Below are 17543 nucleotides of genomic sequence, written 5' to 3'. Positions count from 1 at the left end.
CCTGATTCAGACAGTCCTTGAAGTTTAAACTTTAAAAGAAGATTCTTTGATTAATGCTAACCTTGACAGAGGTTACGAATATAACTTCCCATTATATGATGAATATAGCTTTTCCCTGCCTCTAGTAAAATGCAACACTTAGTCATAGCAAAGTGCTAATGTTTAACTACTTGTATATTCTACTCTCAGGATATTTTAAGTACAGCACTATATAAATTTATTAACTCTAGACAGCATTTTAGATGTGATACAGAGCCTAGTGCTTTTCAACATCCCATTCTTTTGAGGCTGTGTTAGGTCATGCTGTCCAGTTTCACTAAGAAAAATGTTTGTAAAAAGTGGTTTATTCCATTCGTGACACATTGCATATGTCACATCTGGGCAGGTTAAGAACGTAACTCTTGCTCAAACATCTGTACGAGGAACATTATGGTCAGCTCCCTGAAGGTTCTATTGTGATGCTCAGAGCAGGATTTTCAATAGTTCCGCACACAGAACATGTCAGGCTCCTTGCAGCTTGACTTGTAGGTAAGAAGCTCTCTGTTTCCAAGCTGGTTATGAATTACTATAATTTCACTCCAAATGTTAGTGCTACTTACTAGTTGTAGAAAGCTAAAGTTGTGTTTTGTAGATGGAAGACCAAAAGCAGATAGCCCTGTTGACAGTGAGATATGTTTTCTTTGCAACTGGCTTACACTCATACCCATTCATGTATGGACACAATTAGAAAAGTATCCTGTGCTATCTATGAATTTAATTAACTTGACTGATTTAAGTACCAGCTTTGACTCTGTGCTAGTATTACTTACGTAAAAAACATTGTTAATGTCTTTACTTCACTATTTGAAAACAGTGTGAATAAAGTTTTCACCTAATCTTCCTGCATAAATAATAACAGGTTATGTATAATCTGTGTGCTACTTATTACCTTATTTAGACAGCAGCATGTTAAACTATTGTATGCTAGAGGACACCTAGTTCTGTAATATATTATGAAAAATATCCATTACATTGTTTTTTTCTTTGAAACCGTGCCAAATCTCAAGTTGTTTCTTCTAAATTCAGCACATGTCCATGTAAAAGCCCTGTAGCTTCAGAGGAAGATTTGCCTCAGTCAAAGCTGATAAGGCCCTCTGGAGTTGCCTTAAAGTAGAAAGCTCTTTTGTGTGTGTACTTGACTCTGAGTGTATATTTGTGTGTCTGGCAGTCTAAAATGATAGATCAACTCCATGTGCTTTGCTTGAGATGGAATTTTTTTACTTGTTTGTACTGCTAGTCCATTTTATTTGTATAGATAAAGAATGATATATATAAATTAATATGAACAGTTATTAGATTTTTTGAGTCTCTATTATGACACGAAAAAGATCTTGATAGGAGAAAAGGGCACAGGTTCCACCTGTGAAAAGGCAATAATAGAGTGGCTTAAGTTCTTTAAGTTCAACATGGGGTTACAGTTGGCTGACAGCGTTACAGCGTTGGATGGTTTCCCAGCTACCGTAGATACAGCTGGTCACAGAGAAGCAGCTGAGAGCATCCATTCTCTTGTGCTTCTTTCTGTGAGTTCTCCATATGTGGGACATGTACTAAGATTTACATTTATATTAGAAAATGTTTGACACTTAAAAACAGTTGAAAAAATATAATGAAACAAGTCACTATAGCAATATAAGAGACTTTCATCCATTAATTCTTTAATCTTACTCTGAGCCTGACCTAGTACAACTTCTGTTGGTTATCCTCTTAAATTATGAAAGAGACTTGTACAGAAAGAATAATCCAAGTTCTGGTTTGTTGGCATCTGCTGGAGTCTTCTTTTATTGTCATGATGCGCTGCACTCACATCTCAACCTAAAGTAATGTCCAGTAGATCAAAGACAAGCTGCTATATTTCATGAGCATAGTCTCATGAGAGTGTTTAAAGCATGGGAGATTGCACTTTCTTTGAAGATTTTTTTTTTTCTGAGAAGTTTGCTGTTTGAAATAATCGAGACGTAAGGAGCAGGATGTAGCCCAAGATAATAAAAATATTTTACTGGTGTCTGTCAGGTTGAATGTGTGTCTCCTTAGGAACCAGAACTTGTGTCACTGCTAAAGTTCACAGGCAGCTGTAAGATATAAACCAAAGTGAAGGTATTACTTCCTTTTTATTATTTTTGGTCTTTTGCAGTTGTGTACCTCCTGTGTTAATTCAGGCAAAATATTTTGAAGCATTTGTGTCCAGTTTGTTGTTTTCCCCATCTATAGGTCAATGGTGCATCAAAAGAGGGAATGTTTTTGTAGATTATCCAGAAGAGACTGACATTTGGAGTTTGGGAGTAAGGCAGTCCTAGCACTGTTTTTATTTATGTATTTACTTTTGCTTGTAAGCAAAAATTGTGCTGCTTTGCTGCTGTTATGCAATAGAGACTTATTGAACCCTTTAAAACCACTTATTATTTTTTGTAATTAGAACTAACTTGTGCAGCTGTCACTAAGCTCCTCGTCAGATGATATATTTATTATGTTAGAAATGAGAGGAGGCACGTGAGCAAGACTTTGAAAGGAATATGCACTGCTCAGGGTAGGGGTTTATGTTTAAATGGGTGATCAGCATGTGTGTGAGACCAAGATGATTGCAGTACCAGTGCCTGACTAGTTATGTGCTGCCTTTAATCCTGTGATATTGTATTTCATTGTCTCCCAGCACACTACTGTCACAACTGAAATAAAACCCCTCTAAATTCAATGAACACTTTAATCTGTCATCATAATCACGAACTCTTGTCAATCACGGCTTAAAAGTTAAGCATGCGGATCAAATCTGTAGTAAGAGGAGACACCTGGACTCCACAATGTAAGTGGAGATAGTCTAGGATGCTAAATATTTGTTTCATTTGTATTGTACAGTTTTAACTGAATACAGTATTGATGTCACTCCACGTCTTTAAAAATCTGGAAAGGTTATTCAGTGACTTTTCAAGAGAAAGTTTTTAGAATAAAATGAAAGTGATATAACAAATTACGTCATGGGAATTTCATTTGTTTATGTCAATACTTTGGATTTTAGGTTTGTTCTTGAGCTGAGAAGAAAAAATAGAGTATGTGGAAAAGCTGAGTACCTTATAAAAATATGTTAAGGTAGATTACTTCAGGTTTACAAAAGGCACTAAAACTGAAAAAGACTGTAGTCACTCGAAAGCACTTCTATTAATTTGAATCAATGCTTGTTGAAAACTGTAGCAAAACTCCCATCCTGTGATGAGCATTCAGAGTAAACTGTATCAGTGATCCTTAGGTAATTTTACTTTCATTACTGCCAGTGAAAATAATGTGACTAACTGTGATAAGGGTTGAGAGTAGCTGCCGTTGTTACCTTTGCCTCTCCCTTTTCATTGTGAGACTCAGTTTTCAGTGGCTTACCTTTTTGCCAAAAAGTAACTGCAGTCTGTTGTTTTTTCTTTGTAAACAGGACCAGATGTTCAAGAATGAACGTTAAAGGAAACATATTCTGGCTTTACCTTTTCTTTGTGAATTAAATCTCAAATATTCGTAATTTGGAGTGAAAGATTGAAATTTAACCTTGGGTGACATCAGGTCTATATGACCTTCTGCTGTTGTCATGTGTGGGGAAAAGATGACACTTAAATTTCATGAAGTTATAAGCCTTGGAAAAATCATCCTTTTCATGTGCTTAACACAGCCCATGTTTGCACTGAAGTGAGCTATCCCAGTGCAAAAGCCCCAAAGGAAAACTAGCAGCCTGTGTTTCGTCTCCCAAGAGTACTGAGAGTGTGTCTAATCCTGACGTGGGTGCTTGAGCAAGACTTTTCTCCAGCTGTTGCACCTAGTTGCTGGGGTACTGGGCCTGGCAGCTGAGAGCCATATGACTACCGAGGAGAAAGAATGCATTTTAAAAAGCAAAACAAGCAAACTAAATCAAATGAAATGTGAAGGGAAAGGAACATTATGAATCTGGTGTGAAGTTGTAGCAGAAGGAATAAATTGATATAGGACTTGTGAGGAAATGGAAAAAGCCATTTCGATTCTAACATGTTGAAGGGATTTCAGCCCTGGTGTGGCCCACACATCTAAATCTGTGTTCATTCTCCCACTGTGACGTGGGAGAGATGTCCTTTTTTCTTGAGGAGAGAAGAGACATACACTTTGGTTTCTTGAGGAAGGTTTGAGGTCATAGGTTTCCTCAGGTCAGAGTGAACCCTCAAAGAAAGGAATGACCAAAGTCTCCCATGCACATGCAAGGCCATGTGCTTAGATGAAAAATCAGTCAGACTGAGTGTAACTCAACAAAAGTAACGTGAAAGCCACAGCCAGGATAGATGGTTGCACTGTGCTTACTGCATGGAAGGGTACCTGCCATTTACTGGGGTGAGGGAGTGTATTGACTGACATGGAAAAGTTCCTATCTCTCAACTAGACTACTTGAAATGCTCCGGTACTTCTCTGTCCTGACCTATAGCTGGTGTTATTGTGTAAATAGTAGAGAAAGATTGACTCATTTTTGGAAATCTTGACTAAGTGTACTTGAGACCTAGCATGTTCTAAGCTCTGCATTTGGTAAAGATAATATGCTTTACATGGTTGTTCTGTTGTTATCATTTGTCATTTTCCTGATGGCAGAATTTTGACACTGAGATATAATGAGACTTCCTAAAGGTGAATGCATGATTAGGTTTTAAGGACTTCTAATTCTGAGGATTTTGCTTTTATATGACCACAGTTCTACTGTGTAGTTACTTAGCCATCTGGTATGGCTGTGTGTCCTCAAAAAGTGTCTAATTTCTTCCTAAAGTAATTTGAGTTCTGTTGAGGCTGAAGAATAATCTAATTCTGATACCTTATTCCTTATTTCATCTACGTTAATATCTGAAAAAGCTAAATGAAGTTTAAATAGTTTTTCTCAATATGACATATGCTTTTTGCATCATAGGGCCATCTATTGATATGCCATGGTAATAATACAATGGAATGGCCAGTTGAAATGATAATGCTTTCATGCCTTGCATTATAGAATAGCTATCCCTACATGCTTCAGCTGTCCCTCAGCAATATTTGTCAGCCAGGTGATGGGAGCTATTTCTGCATTTGCAAAGATGACCATGTAGGCATGGAGTGTTATATACTCATTAAAATAGTTTAGCAGTCTTACCAATAAAATTTAGTCTGTAAGAACCAGCAAACTCTTTCAGCCCAGGGTATTGGGATCTATTTCAGACAGCTTTAGCAAAACAGATCATAATTATATCTGGACACAAATACTGGGATCTGACATGCATAATTTTGTTGGCTGCCTTTTAAATGTGAATTTTCACCCCTGACAGTATTTTAAATATCATCAGGACACATGTTCTCCCACAGCACTGCGGCGATGCATACTGTGAAAAATGCAAAGTTCAAGAACCTGTAACTTCTGCATTGTTAAGTCTTCCTAAAATGAGTTCACAGAAGCAGCAGTCTTTTCTATCCCAGTCCTCTACTACTGAACAGAAAAGAAGGAGAGAAAATATCAGCATGATTAAATTTTGGGACTGTAATACATTGCAAGACTCCTATGATTCAGTAAAATTGTGATATATGTATGAATAGGTCAGTGAAGGCCCTCCTAAAAATGCAGTTGTGGCCAAAGATATGGCCAAAGTATTAGCATACATAGGGATGAAGAATAATGCAAAATATGCTGTAGCTCTCTTAGGTAAACCAGTAGTTGCACTTTTGCTGGTCACTCATACAGAACAGGAAAACAAAAATAATGTAAAAACACAGAGAAAAAACTGGTGGGAGGAGGATTTGTAGACAGAACAACTTACTCTCAGACATATTACCTGTGTTAATAAGGTCATATGTGGTATCTGTAGAAAGCACATAACTCACCTTATATTGTGGCATTGATAGAAGACACATGTACCTGATATTTTATGTAGTGTTTAATGAACCCAGTCTTCGGATTGGGATGGGAACTGGTGGCAGAACACCTAAAGGGGGATATTAATCCCTTAAGAACTCAAGCATCTAGTCCCAGGGAGCAGCACCAGCAGCATTTGCAAAGCCCTCAGATAGCTTCAACCCAACTATCTGTGGGCTTGGTGGAGACTTCAGACACTCCCAGTGCCTGGATCTCGGTAAGACCAAACAGGTGAAATATGTTTATGCCAGAAGACTTATGTGTTCATAAGTGTGTGTGGAGTGCAGCTGGAGGGAGAGAGAAGTGGGAGTTATGCAGTGTTTAGGGAATGCTAAAAACCCAGGGTTAATATGAACCCTCTACTGCAACTATTACAGGAGGAAAATATCTTTGGACTTCTATGTTAGATGGAAAACAAGAGAGGGGTCCAGTGGTTACCCAGAGCTAAGAACTGAATTTTTGTACATATTTCTTATCAAGGCTTGTCTTCTACCTTATAATTGAAGACATTAAGTTTTGCATAAGAAATTTTTGCCCTTTATTTCAGTGTGAGCCAGTGTGATATTAGAGGGAAAGATGAAGAAGAGTTAAACTTGCAGATTGAAGTGAGCTGTCTTTAGAGAAATTATAGAAATAAGTTCTGAGTACAGACAGTGCTTGAAAGGAGGACCTGCTTTTGAGGAAGTACTTGAGAACCCAAGGGCTGGGAGATGCTTCTTGCCAGGCTCTGCAGGAATGGCTCCTCTTGTAGGAGCCACGTTGGAGTGAAAGCTTGAGACTGCAGGCAAATCTCTATGTCTAGGTGGAGGCTGTTGATAAGTGTTGACCTTCACAGCTCTGTCCTGGGATTGATGTTCTTTAATATCTTTATCAATGGCACAAACAGCAAGATTGAGTACACCCTCAGCAAGTTTACAGATGACACAACAGACAGGATGCCATACAGGGGGACATGGATAGGCTTAAGAAGTGGGCCCACAAGAACCTCATGACGTTCAACAAGTCCAAGTGCAAAATGCTGCACCTGGGTCAGGGCAATCCAGACATGAGACTAGACCGGGAGAACTGAGAGCAGAGAAGGACTGCTCTCTGCAGAAAAGGACTTGGGGGTCCTGGTAGATGAAAAGCTGGACGTGAACCAACTGTGCGCTCACAGCCCAGAGCGCCAGCTGTGTTCTGGGCTGCATTGCAAGCAGCTTGGCCTGCAGTGCAAGGGAGGTGACTCTGCCCCTCTACGCTGCCCTCGTGAGACCCCACCTGGAGTACTGCATCCAGCTCTGGGACCCCCAGCATGAGGATGTGGACTTGTTGAAGTGAGTCCAGAGGAGAGCCACCAAGATTATTAGAGGGCTGGAGCTCCTCCCCTAAGAGGACAGGCTGAGAGAGTTGTGGTTGTTCAGCCTGGAGAAGAGAAGGCTCTGAGAAGACCTCATTGTGGCCTTTCAGTACCTAAAGGGGGCTTATAAAAAAGAGGGAAAACAACTTTTTATGTAGGCAGATAGTAATGGGACAAGAGGGAACTGTTTTAAAGTAAAAGACAGGAGATTTAGATTAAATGTTAGGAAGAAATTCTTTACTGTGAGGATTGCGGAACAGGTTGCCCAGAGAAGCTGTGGATGCTGCTTCCTTTGAAGTGTTCAAGGCCAGGTTGGATGGGGCCCTGAGCAACCTGATCTACTGGGTGGCATCCCTGCTCATGGTGGGGGGTTTGGAATCAGATGATCTTTAAGGTCCCTTCCAACCCAGGCCTTTCTAGGGTTCTGTGAATATATATATATGTGTGCAGAGCTCTGACTATTTTACAAGTGATGATAATGGTATTTTTCCTTAGTAGTATCTGGTACTGGTGAAATTGTGTTAGGCTAGATATCACTACTTAGATGGCATTTAGCATGTGCAGAAATGGTACAAATAATCTGACTTAGGGAGGTCATGTTTCTTTGCTGTGGGTATCAGACAGACTGATTTTGGCATTTCCTCAGCCAAGTTGCATAATAGCCTCTGACATGTATCCAAGCCCTGCAATACAATGTTGTTTCGTGGTGAGCCAAATAGATGATGTACTGTGTGAGAAACAATGGATGCTATTTATCCAGCTGATGTTCAAAATGAGATAGACAATTTTATGAGGTAGGAAATTCTGGCAGGCTGTCCCAGACAGTCAGAAGTACAAAGGAGAAGACTGACACACCAGGTGGAATGGTTATGCAGAGTGGGAGAAAAAAAGAGTCCAAGTGTTACAGGAGTTAAAAAAGCCGAGAAAAGAGGGAAGAGCAAAAAAGGCTGATGAAGTAGCCTTGAATAGATCCATGCAGCATAAGAACATGCTCAGCTTTGGGGATAGAAATCTTCCTATTCTTCCCTACTTGGGGATGGATTTGATGGCAATGCTAAGGGAGGATGGATGTGCCTGTTGAATCTCACGTTGCCCAGACAGACATCCATTGGGTGAGTGCTCAGCACATCAGGATGTTTCGGTGTGTTTGCTGAAGCTGATGACCATCCTGGCAGGAGCAGGCTAGCAGAATGAGGCACTTGGTCACGCAGTATTAACTGGAGTCACATGCTGCCCTGCTCATGGCATCCATATTTCCCAGGAGGAGGTGTTAGGCTCAAAGGCTGCCACCCTGCTCTGCTGCCTACCTGCAGTGCTGGCCTGCAGTGTCGCTTGGTGCTCCTACAGCTGTAAAGCAGAGAGGTGTCAGTTTGCTGGGGGAGCTCTCCTCTCCCTGTGGTCATCAAGGGGTTGGCTCTGTTCAGCACAGTACTGCAAGTCCTGCCTGAGTTTCTTTGACAGGGAGAAGCGCGAAGTGGGATAAAATGATGGTGGCTGGGTTGTACTTTGGAAGTGGAGAGGAGAGAGATGGATCCATTGACAGCTTGGGGTGATGGAGCTTGAAATGCAACCAATAGCAGTTATTTTACCAGTGTTAGAGCTGAATCAGTAAGGATAGTTTTGGAGGCTTGGTTGGTGTAGTTCAGCAGACTTCCAGATATTTTAATCACATTATTTCAGCAAGGTTGGCAGCCTGATGGTACTGAAGTATTTCTACTATACACAGTTGCTCAGGATTTACTCTGAGAATGTAATTGGGTCAGTTCATTTTTCTGACTTGACAGGCAAAATCTTACGTTGCTGTAAACTTTATGTGAAATGGATGTCCTTTGAAATAGCCAGGAAAATATTATTCTTCTTGTGTACACATGGAATGCTTGTTTCCTTTACCTTTAACAGTAGCTGTATGTATGTGTCAAACTATATGTGAGCAATCAGTAAAACAGGAAACGGGATTCTGAGCTCTTATTCTTAGGTTGGTGCATAGTGTGCTGTAGGAGCTCTTACTTGCAGTGACAGTGAATAGCTTTTGGAGTTTGGTATAACCCAAGATGGGTAAATCCTTTTCCTTTGACTTGATAATGCCACTGTAATTCTTTCCAAAATTAGGACCAACTTGACTTTCTAGCTAAGCTTATGACCAAACAGCTGAGCATTTGACTGAGTGACTCCAGGTCTCATCCACCAAATGTGGTGGATTTTATGCATTTTTTTTCAGTCTGCTGCTTTGAAATGTAGAATTTGTTTGCTGTAAATATATCAGTACAAAGAACAAGGTGAATACAGGTGAATACAGAATACAGGAGTTTTCATCCATTTTGTGTGGGGTGGGAGGATTTTTTTCTGTTTATTTGTGGGGTTTGTCAGTCTCTTATGGTAGGTAAGAAAGGCAAAACTTTTAAAGCAGTTTTTGCTTAAGAAGATAAATTCACATAACTAACTGACTTTCAGTTTCAATTGACTTTTAATTCTTTCAATTCCAAAACTCCCTTCATAGATATGAAATAGCAGTGGCATGAATTTTTTAAACACTTGAATGAAAAAAAAAATCCTTTTTAAGCTTTCTCTTCATAAAACTTAGACCATAAATGGTTTTGGGAGAAACAAATAATTTCAAATATTTTGAAACTAAACAAAGTTAAAAATTAAAACCAGCTGATCTAGCATTTTACTCCCTACCTGTAGGTAAATGTAGTCATCTTAGGAAAACAGTGTGTTGGCAAAGTTGGCTACTATAAACTAGCTTTTGCTTCTTGCTCAGTATCATTAATCTTTATGAACCCAACTTACTCCACTGAGATTTGAACTTCTATATTTCTAAGTTTTATATTTTTAATATGAAAATTATTCAAAACAAAATACTCTTAAAATACTCTGGATTAAATTCAATTCGGCATGGACATTTCTGATACTATTAGAATAGAGATATTTTCTTTTACCCCTGGCAAAAAGGTTCAGAGTAGTTGTGTCATATGTTGAGTATTTTGTGCAAGCTGTAACAATCACTGGACTTGACGTAAGCTGACATTGTCCATAGTATAACTTTATCCACTGCTCCCTTGGCTGTGATGAGTCTCTACCAAATCCTCCAATTAGTGCAAAGTTATCAAATTACAGACAGATGGAAAATTAATATTTATAGAAAAATGCCCAGGGTTTTGATAATTTGAAGTTCTTGGAGCTACAGATGATGTTAGCAGTTAAGATTTAGAGAAAGCAGCCTGTTCAAGAAAACATGAAAGCTCGTGTGCTTTATGAAGTAGTAGGTCATCTAGTGATGACCATAAATGTCAGCATTAGTGTTTCTGTGAATTGAAACCATCTGTGATTAACTGTTTAAAATGAATTAGTTTGTATTGGTAAAAAGTAAATAATTAGATAAATATATAGAAACTATTTCCTCAAATGGTCACCAAAACCTTGTAGAAATTTGCAAGATCAATCTCTCGTCTCACAATTCTTCTGAGTTTTGCAAATGCCACCACCTTGACAGAGACTTGGATAGTGCAGAAATCAAAACAACTTTTAATGAGAGAGAGCAGCGATGCACATCACTTGGTGGCCCTTAAAAGCTGCTGATCTGATGGTCAGGGGTGGTAGTATGATTTGATTAATGCTCTAAGGCCAGAATAATTTTTTTTGTATCCTCGGTGATGTGATTACTTTGGAAATACAATAATTACACCCATTTTCCCTGATGATTCACACTTAGATCTAAATCTGATAATCTTAGAATAATGGCTTAGAAGGGATCAGCACTTGATGTCTTAGAGAGCTGAACTGGAGTCCCTTCTTTGCTGTCACTGTGCACAGCTACTAAAATGGCAACTTAGTGGTCTGTGGAAGTCTGGTTTGCTGGACAAATTCCATTCCTTCCTAAAATTCATAGCTTGAAATGACCCTCACAGTTTTCTGTCAGTGACTTTGATGCCTTTTGCTGGTCTGTAGCTGAAGTTTTTTAGTTTCAAAGTTCTTTTCTCAAAAGGAAACTTGATAGTAGAGCTTTTTGTGTGTGTCCATGGGCACACCTACAGCATAGTTAAATTTTAATAAAATAAAATATTACCACCCTCTTTAGCAGTATATTTTTGCTATATGCTGAATGACATGTCATTACCTGGAAAAGAACCTTTTAATTTTCTCCTGCACATCCATGTTTCTGTTGAGTCCATATTGCTGCACGGCTGTGTTGTGAGCTTGGGGACAGCCCAGGAAATCTCCACAGAGGGACCACTGAAGGGCTGTGTCCATGCAGAAGGACTCTAAAAGGTTTCAGTATTAGTTGGGGGGGTGAGGGGGAGAAGAGGTGTGTGTAGGAACTTATGTTTGTAACATACCATTTCCTGTGTAAGAAGTTTCCATAGATATCTTGCAGAGGATGGAGTGTTTCAGGAGGAAGTTGCAAGGTTCTCCCCACACAGAAGTGACACTTTTGCTATTTTTCATAATACCAAAATATTCTTGTCTTGTTAAGTATGGTTTTGATTATGAATAACCTATGCCATTCTTGCTTTGTATAATATTGTCTTAAACTTATGTTGCATTATACCACTACTGTAATTGCTAAAACAGAAGAAAAAAGAAGAATTCTAGTGAGACTTATAATGCTCTGATAGGAATAAACCTCTCTACGTTCAAGACAAGAGCTGCTTTTCTTTTTTCTTTTTTTTTCTTTTTTTCCCTTTTCTTTTTCCTTTTTTTCTTTTTCCTTTTTCTACTTTCTTTTTCTTTTTTCATTTTCTATTTTTCTTTCTTTTTTTTCTTTCTTTCTTCTACCTTCTTCCTTTCTTTTTAAATCAATAGTATTTTATTTCCCTGGAAAACAAATGCTGTTTCCCATATATATTGAAATTGTATCACTAATGTTGCTTTTCAGTATCTTAATCTTTTAAGCCAGATTGCTGCAAATATATAGTGCAAAGCTATTTAAAAACTTTGGAACAACAGTTCAGATGATTTTTAAAGTATCAGACAGTTGCTTAACTATTTGCAGAAAAACACCTGTGCATCTAATATCTATTACGAACAGCGAGATACAGCCACAGCAGAGGTACTTGTGGTCCTGCACGCATTGCTGCTTTTGGAAATTCCACCCGTGTGCTTTCCTCCCTTCAGCAGCTTTGAGAGTCCCACCTGTGGTTCTCTTTTCAGAGCAACCGTGTTTCAGTACTCTGTGTCATCCCCGCAGCTGCTGCTTCTCCTCCACGCTATACAAGGAGAAGTGCAAGTGTGCTTTCCTTGTATTTTCAGGAACAGCACGTCAAGGTCACCAGGAAGAAGGGGGAAAATGTCTGCAGTCTGACATCTGATGTCTGCAGGTTTAGAAAATGATACTGAAGGCAGAAATGAGGGACAAAAAGGATTTTTCCTTTTCTTCAGAGTTAGCAGCAGATACTGGTTGCAGCATATAGATATTTGGGGAGAAAGGACAATGAGAAATAAAGATTTCTTAGCAAAAAGCATACAGTAACTAGGCCATTGTGTTATGGCTAACAAGCATAAACTGGAGGCAAAGCACCTTAGACTGTGTCTGGCAACACATACACTGTTGTTGAATGTTTGGGGGATGGCAAGCCAGGTGATACTTTCTCCATCTTTTGCCTGTTTTCAGGTAGAGGCCGAAAGCATTTTCCAGGGGATTTACTCCTATAAATAAAAACTAATCTTTGGGCTTAATATGGGAATAATTGAATAAAACTTAATGTCCCATGATATATTTGGTTTAAGGTGATTGAAGGAGTGGTACAGCAATTCTGAGGAATACCAAGACTTTTTTGAGAAAAGGGACAGTTTCTTCTCTGGAGTTCATGGTGGAAAGCACATGAATTGATGGGCTTCAGTGCAGCAAGTTGGACATAAAGAAATGTTCCACTTGTCAAAACAGTGAAATACTGGGGAAGGGGGGGAATACCTGTGGAAGTTGCAGTTATAATTTAGATGTGATTAGCTTTTTCCAAGAGAAAGAGGGATGAACTGGATGACCTCCAAAGTTTCTCCCAGCCTTTTTTTCAGAGAGGGTGTGGTGGGTAACGTAGCTGTCAAATTTATCTCCAACTTCCTAAATCTTATTCGGGTTATCTTTTACCCCTACTCGGCCAAAGTCTCTGAACTTCGTGTAATGCATCACTCTATGCCCTTACATCCAAAAAAATTATATTCTTCATGTAATTTCAAGGAAAAAAGTTACAATCCACCATCTTCTTTTTAGGTCCTCCGGGGAAAAGAGGTAAGCGGGGAAGAAGAGGAGAGACAGGTAAGTTTTCAATTTCATAAGATCCCTTGTTGTGTGATGTCTATGTTTTTGTGAGGATGCATACACAGCATGTCTTCGTTTTTAGTTGTATTGCATGTGTGCTGTGAAAGAGAATTCTGAAACTTCTCTGTTAAAAAATTGTGACCCTTGGCATACTTTTCTAGCCTTGGGCATCATTAATTTGTAGGCAAGCTTCATAATACTCGACCTTTGGTAACACATTTGTAATTGTCAAACCATTTAAGTGTCTTCTCACACGTGCACATGTTAGAATAACTCCATGTAAGTCAGTAGCTGGAGCACTATGTCAGTGTTATATTGGACCCCCTTGGTTTGAGGTGAACAATTTTATAAGGAAATAAAGAAGGAAATAAAATTCCTTATGTCAAGAATGTCAGTACTCAGGGAAATAATGTGATAAGTAGACTGTATGAGAGAAGTTGTTTACTAGAAATGAATAGCGCTTAAGTTCTAAGAGAAATAAGAAAAAATATTTGTTGGTTTGTTACTCTGTACCATGGAGGTTGCTGTTGATAGAATCCTGCTGGTGGTGTGTAGCTTGAAATTTCATTTGACACAAAGTTGTGAGATGCTAAGGACCTCTTCCTGCTGACATCCACAGGAATTGAAACTGTTGATTACCTTGCGGGATTGAATTTTTCATCAAGGTGAATGTTGTGGAGGTGATGCAGTAGAAAATGAGCATTTCTACTCTCTCTTGTCTAATCTGCCAGCTAGGAAAATCTTCCAATCAACTCGATCTCTGTAAATGTTCTGTAGCCTTTCTTATCTATGTACATGGTAATTTATCTGGCTGTGGTAATTTAAAAACTATTTCTGTATCTTCCTGAATCACAAAACTGAAGACAATCCCTGCCAAAGGTTGATAAAAATCACCTTGGTGTTTCCATTCAGTGTTGGCTTAGTATTTACTTCAGAGAAAGAGGCTATGATGCAGAAGGAAATTCTGTGGTTGAAGATTGAGTTACAAATGATCCTGGCAATTACTTTGTGGGATGCTCGTTGATTCATTTTACATCTCAAATAAACACATATTAAACTATTAATAAAGGAAATTGATCTCTCATTTAAAAACAGACCTGCACCTTAAAATGCTGTTTAAGGATGTTTGCCAGGATAAAGACATTACCTTAGTTGCTGGACAATAAAAATTACATTGTTAAAGCCAAAAGGCTGTCAATATTAAAAGCAATCTCAAAGTACAGCTGCTGCTGTTTTATACTCCTTTTGCACTTTACTTTATTCAGAAATTAGAGAGAGGCATAAAAGCTTAATGAAATGCCATTGATTTGGGAGCTGCAGCTGCTCAACTTAATAAGACTGAAATAGTAGGTTTGATTTGTGACCCTTTGATAATGTTTCCAAGAACTGCTATACAAAAGTCTTTGAGGTCTAAATAATTGAAAAAATGTGCAAATATCACTTCACTAAGTGTGACATTTTAATGGGGACCATTTTATATGTGTGCCTTGAGAGAGGAAGGCGATGAAAACAAAGTTCAGCGCTGTCAGGTGGCCACTGAAACCTCCCCTCACAGGCAAAATTGGAAAGCTGGAAGATGCTAGTACACGTATGTCTTGACAAGATGCCCAGGTTAAATGCCAAGGGTACTTTGTGCAATTTTGCAGCCAAGCTGTGATCAAATGCCAAGTGTGTGGTTGACTGAAACTGGTGATGTGGTCACATATGCTTTATGTGGAGTCTGACAAAATGAATTGTAGTCTGTGGCTGGTATTTTTGGACTGGCATGAAATTGCATGGAAATGGATGGAGAAGCAATTTTCATAAGATTGCATGACTGTAATTGAAGAATTGGTAAGGTAAGTGCATGCATTTAAGCAGTAGTCATATTTACAAGTTTCGGAGTGCAACCAAAGCTAAAGATTACTTGAGTGGGAAAATGTGCACACTGTATTAGCAGTGCTGCTCACTGACAATCCTGAGGCCTTGTGCTTGTCTTCATACATATGTATCTTTCTTTAATACCTTCGTATGCTTACGTGTTCTTTTTTCTCTTTTTTTTACCTTCTTTCCCTCTCCCCCACCCCACAGGACCTCCTGTAAGTACAGTGCTACATTGTTGGTTCTTCCAGAATCAGGGAGAAATCTGTTAGATCCTGTTAAGTTGTCACCGTGACATATGATGATGTGTGATAATGTATAATCAAGAGGGAATCTTGACGTTTATACAAATATGGTATCTTGGAGCTGAATAATTTAATCAGAAAGTTCCATAAGAAAAAAAGTCTCTAAAACAATTAAGCTTTATATTCAGCGCTCCAGATAGCCGTTTGGATCACAAGTCCGTGTAAGTACGTTATGTTTATTTTCCTTGTGACTTGATATTTTACTGCGGTATAAAAATGTGTGCGTATCCTAAGTCCAGACTGGACTACCTGCTTTTGCTGGATAGTAACTTCCTCTGCAGTTATCACAAAGTCTTGAGGTACAAGCTCCCTGTTCTTTTGTAGGTATGCAGGTTGTCCAGCTCATTTCATTGTAATTACTACTGAAGCCAGTAAGTGCTTGAGTAAAATTAATATTAAATAGTATTATTCAGTTTAGTAAGTTAGTTGAATCTTGTGCTAATCCTTCTTGTAAGAAAACAGCTTCTTTCTTCTGGAGTTTTTTGGTTGTTTTGGTTTTTGCTTGGGTTTTTTAGTTTGCCATTTGTTTGCTTTGTTGTATATTCCCAGAGTAGGTCAGAAGTCTGACTCGAAGGACAGGACTGAGCACATATATCTCAAACATTTGTATTTGTCATGCCATCCATGCGCATCATATGATGTAAGAGTGTGACCATTGAAACAGTATTTCTTTTACAGTTTGCAGACTTCTGTGTTTTTTTCTTTAGGAAATGTAGTATTTCCACAAAAATTTCAAGACCGTATTACCATATGCTACATGCATGTTTAAGAATAGTGAATTAATACATTGAATCCCTGCTGTGACCTAATGGTTTCACTGTAAACTGTATAAACTGAGCAGTGATATTACTTATCCTTGTAAGATTTTGACCATGTGCTCAGCAATTTATAGTGACAAATTCATTTAACAAGCTATCAATGAAAAGCCAGGCTTTAATGCATAAAGATGCTGTTTATTTGAAAGAAACACTTGTTTTCCCTAATTTCTTTTGCAGTCATCCCGTGAAACACAAAGAGCAAACATAAATCATGATATGAACTATTTTCCTGTAGCAAGGCAACATGGCTGAAGTTCACTATGTGCCTCATTATGAATGCCATTAACTTCAGCTCTTCACTGTTTCAGTATAGATACATTTAAAAAAAAAAGGTGAAAAACCCACAAAAAAGTCTTACTTGTAGCAATATTTACACAAACCTGAAATAGCTTTCAAAACTTAATAATTTTAGAACCGTCTGACTTTAAATTCCAAGTTTCATACTCAAAACTTACAAGACTTCATCTTGCTGACTGGCAGTAAGGCATTGTTACAAGTCATTAAAAATGTAATATCTCTCCCTAATTCACTTTTATATTTACGTAGACACTGGCTAGAGGCAACTGTGGTGAACTTAGTTATTATTTTCACCAGGGAGACTGTGGTAATAGTTTTCATTTAAAATATAAAATATTTGTATATACCACATAACACTGTAGGGGGTTAGGTGTATGTTTTATTTCAAAGGCTGCCTGCAGTGCTGTTTATTTTCCTTGTACCTTACTACTGAATATCACATGTAATAACACTCAAAGGCTGAGGATTTCAAATTTTTTTTATGATCTTTTAAAGCAATCTCAAATTTCTTCTTTGGTACCTATGTTTTAGTGGAATTGAATACTGCCTAAGCACTAAACCCCTTTATTTTTTTTAGCCACGTATTGCCTTTCAGTCTACATGGATAGTTCTCTTCATAAAAAATAGAATTTCAGTGAACATCAGAAGTAGTCAGTAGCCTTTTAAGAGGGTTTATTTAAATTAAAACATAGGATTTCCATTACCAAAGCCTCACTTCTTCACTGTGTAGTACTTATCTCATATTTATTGGTTTGAAATATCATCACAT

At 38.3% G+C, this 17543-nt stretch overlaps 1 protein-coding gene across 1 annotated transcript in view; it reads left to right on the top strand.

Annotated features, from left to right (window-relative positions):
• COL25A1 (collagen type XXV alpha 1 chain) overlaps window positions 1-17543 on the top strand; it is a 313222-nt gene that overhangs the window by 145555 nt on the left and 150124 nt on the right. The window contains exons 3-4 of the mRNA XM_064652084.1: window positions 13447-13491; window positions 15565-15572. Coding sequence (XP_064508154.1) covers window positions 13447-13491; window positions 15565-15572 — 53 coding nt within the window. The remainder of the gene's footprint in view (window positions 1-13446; window positions 13492-15564; window positions 15573-17543) is intronic.

Source organism: Pseudopipra pipra, chromosome 4 (genome assembly GCF_036250125.1).
Source record: "Pseudopipra pipra isolate bDixPip1 chromosome 4, bDixPip1.hap1, whole genome shotgun sequence".
Classification (NCBI taxonomy): domain Eukaryota; kingdom Metazoa; phylum Chordata; class Aves; order Passeriformes; family Pipridae; genus Pseudopipra; species Pseudopipra pipra.
This window is presented reverse-complemented; position numbering and strand designations above follow the sequence as displayed.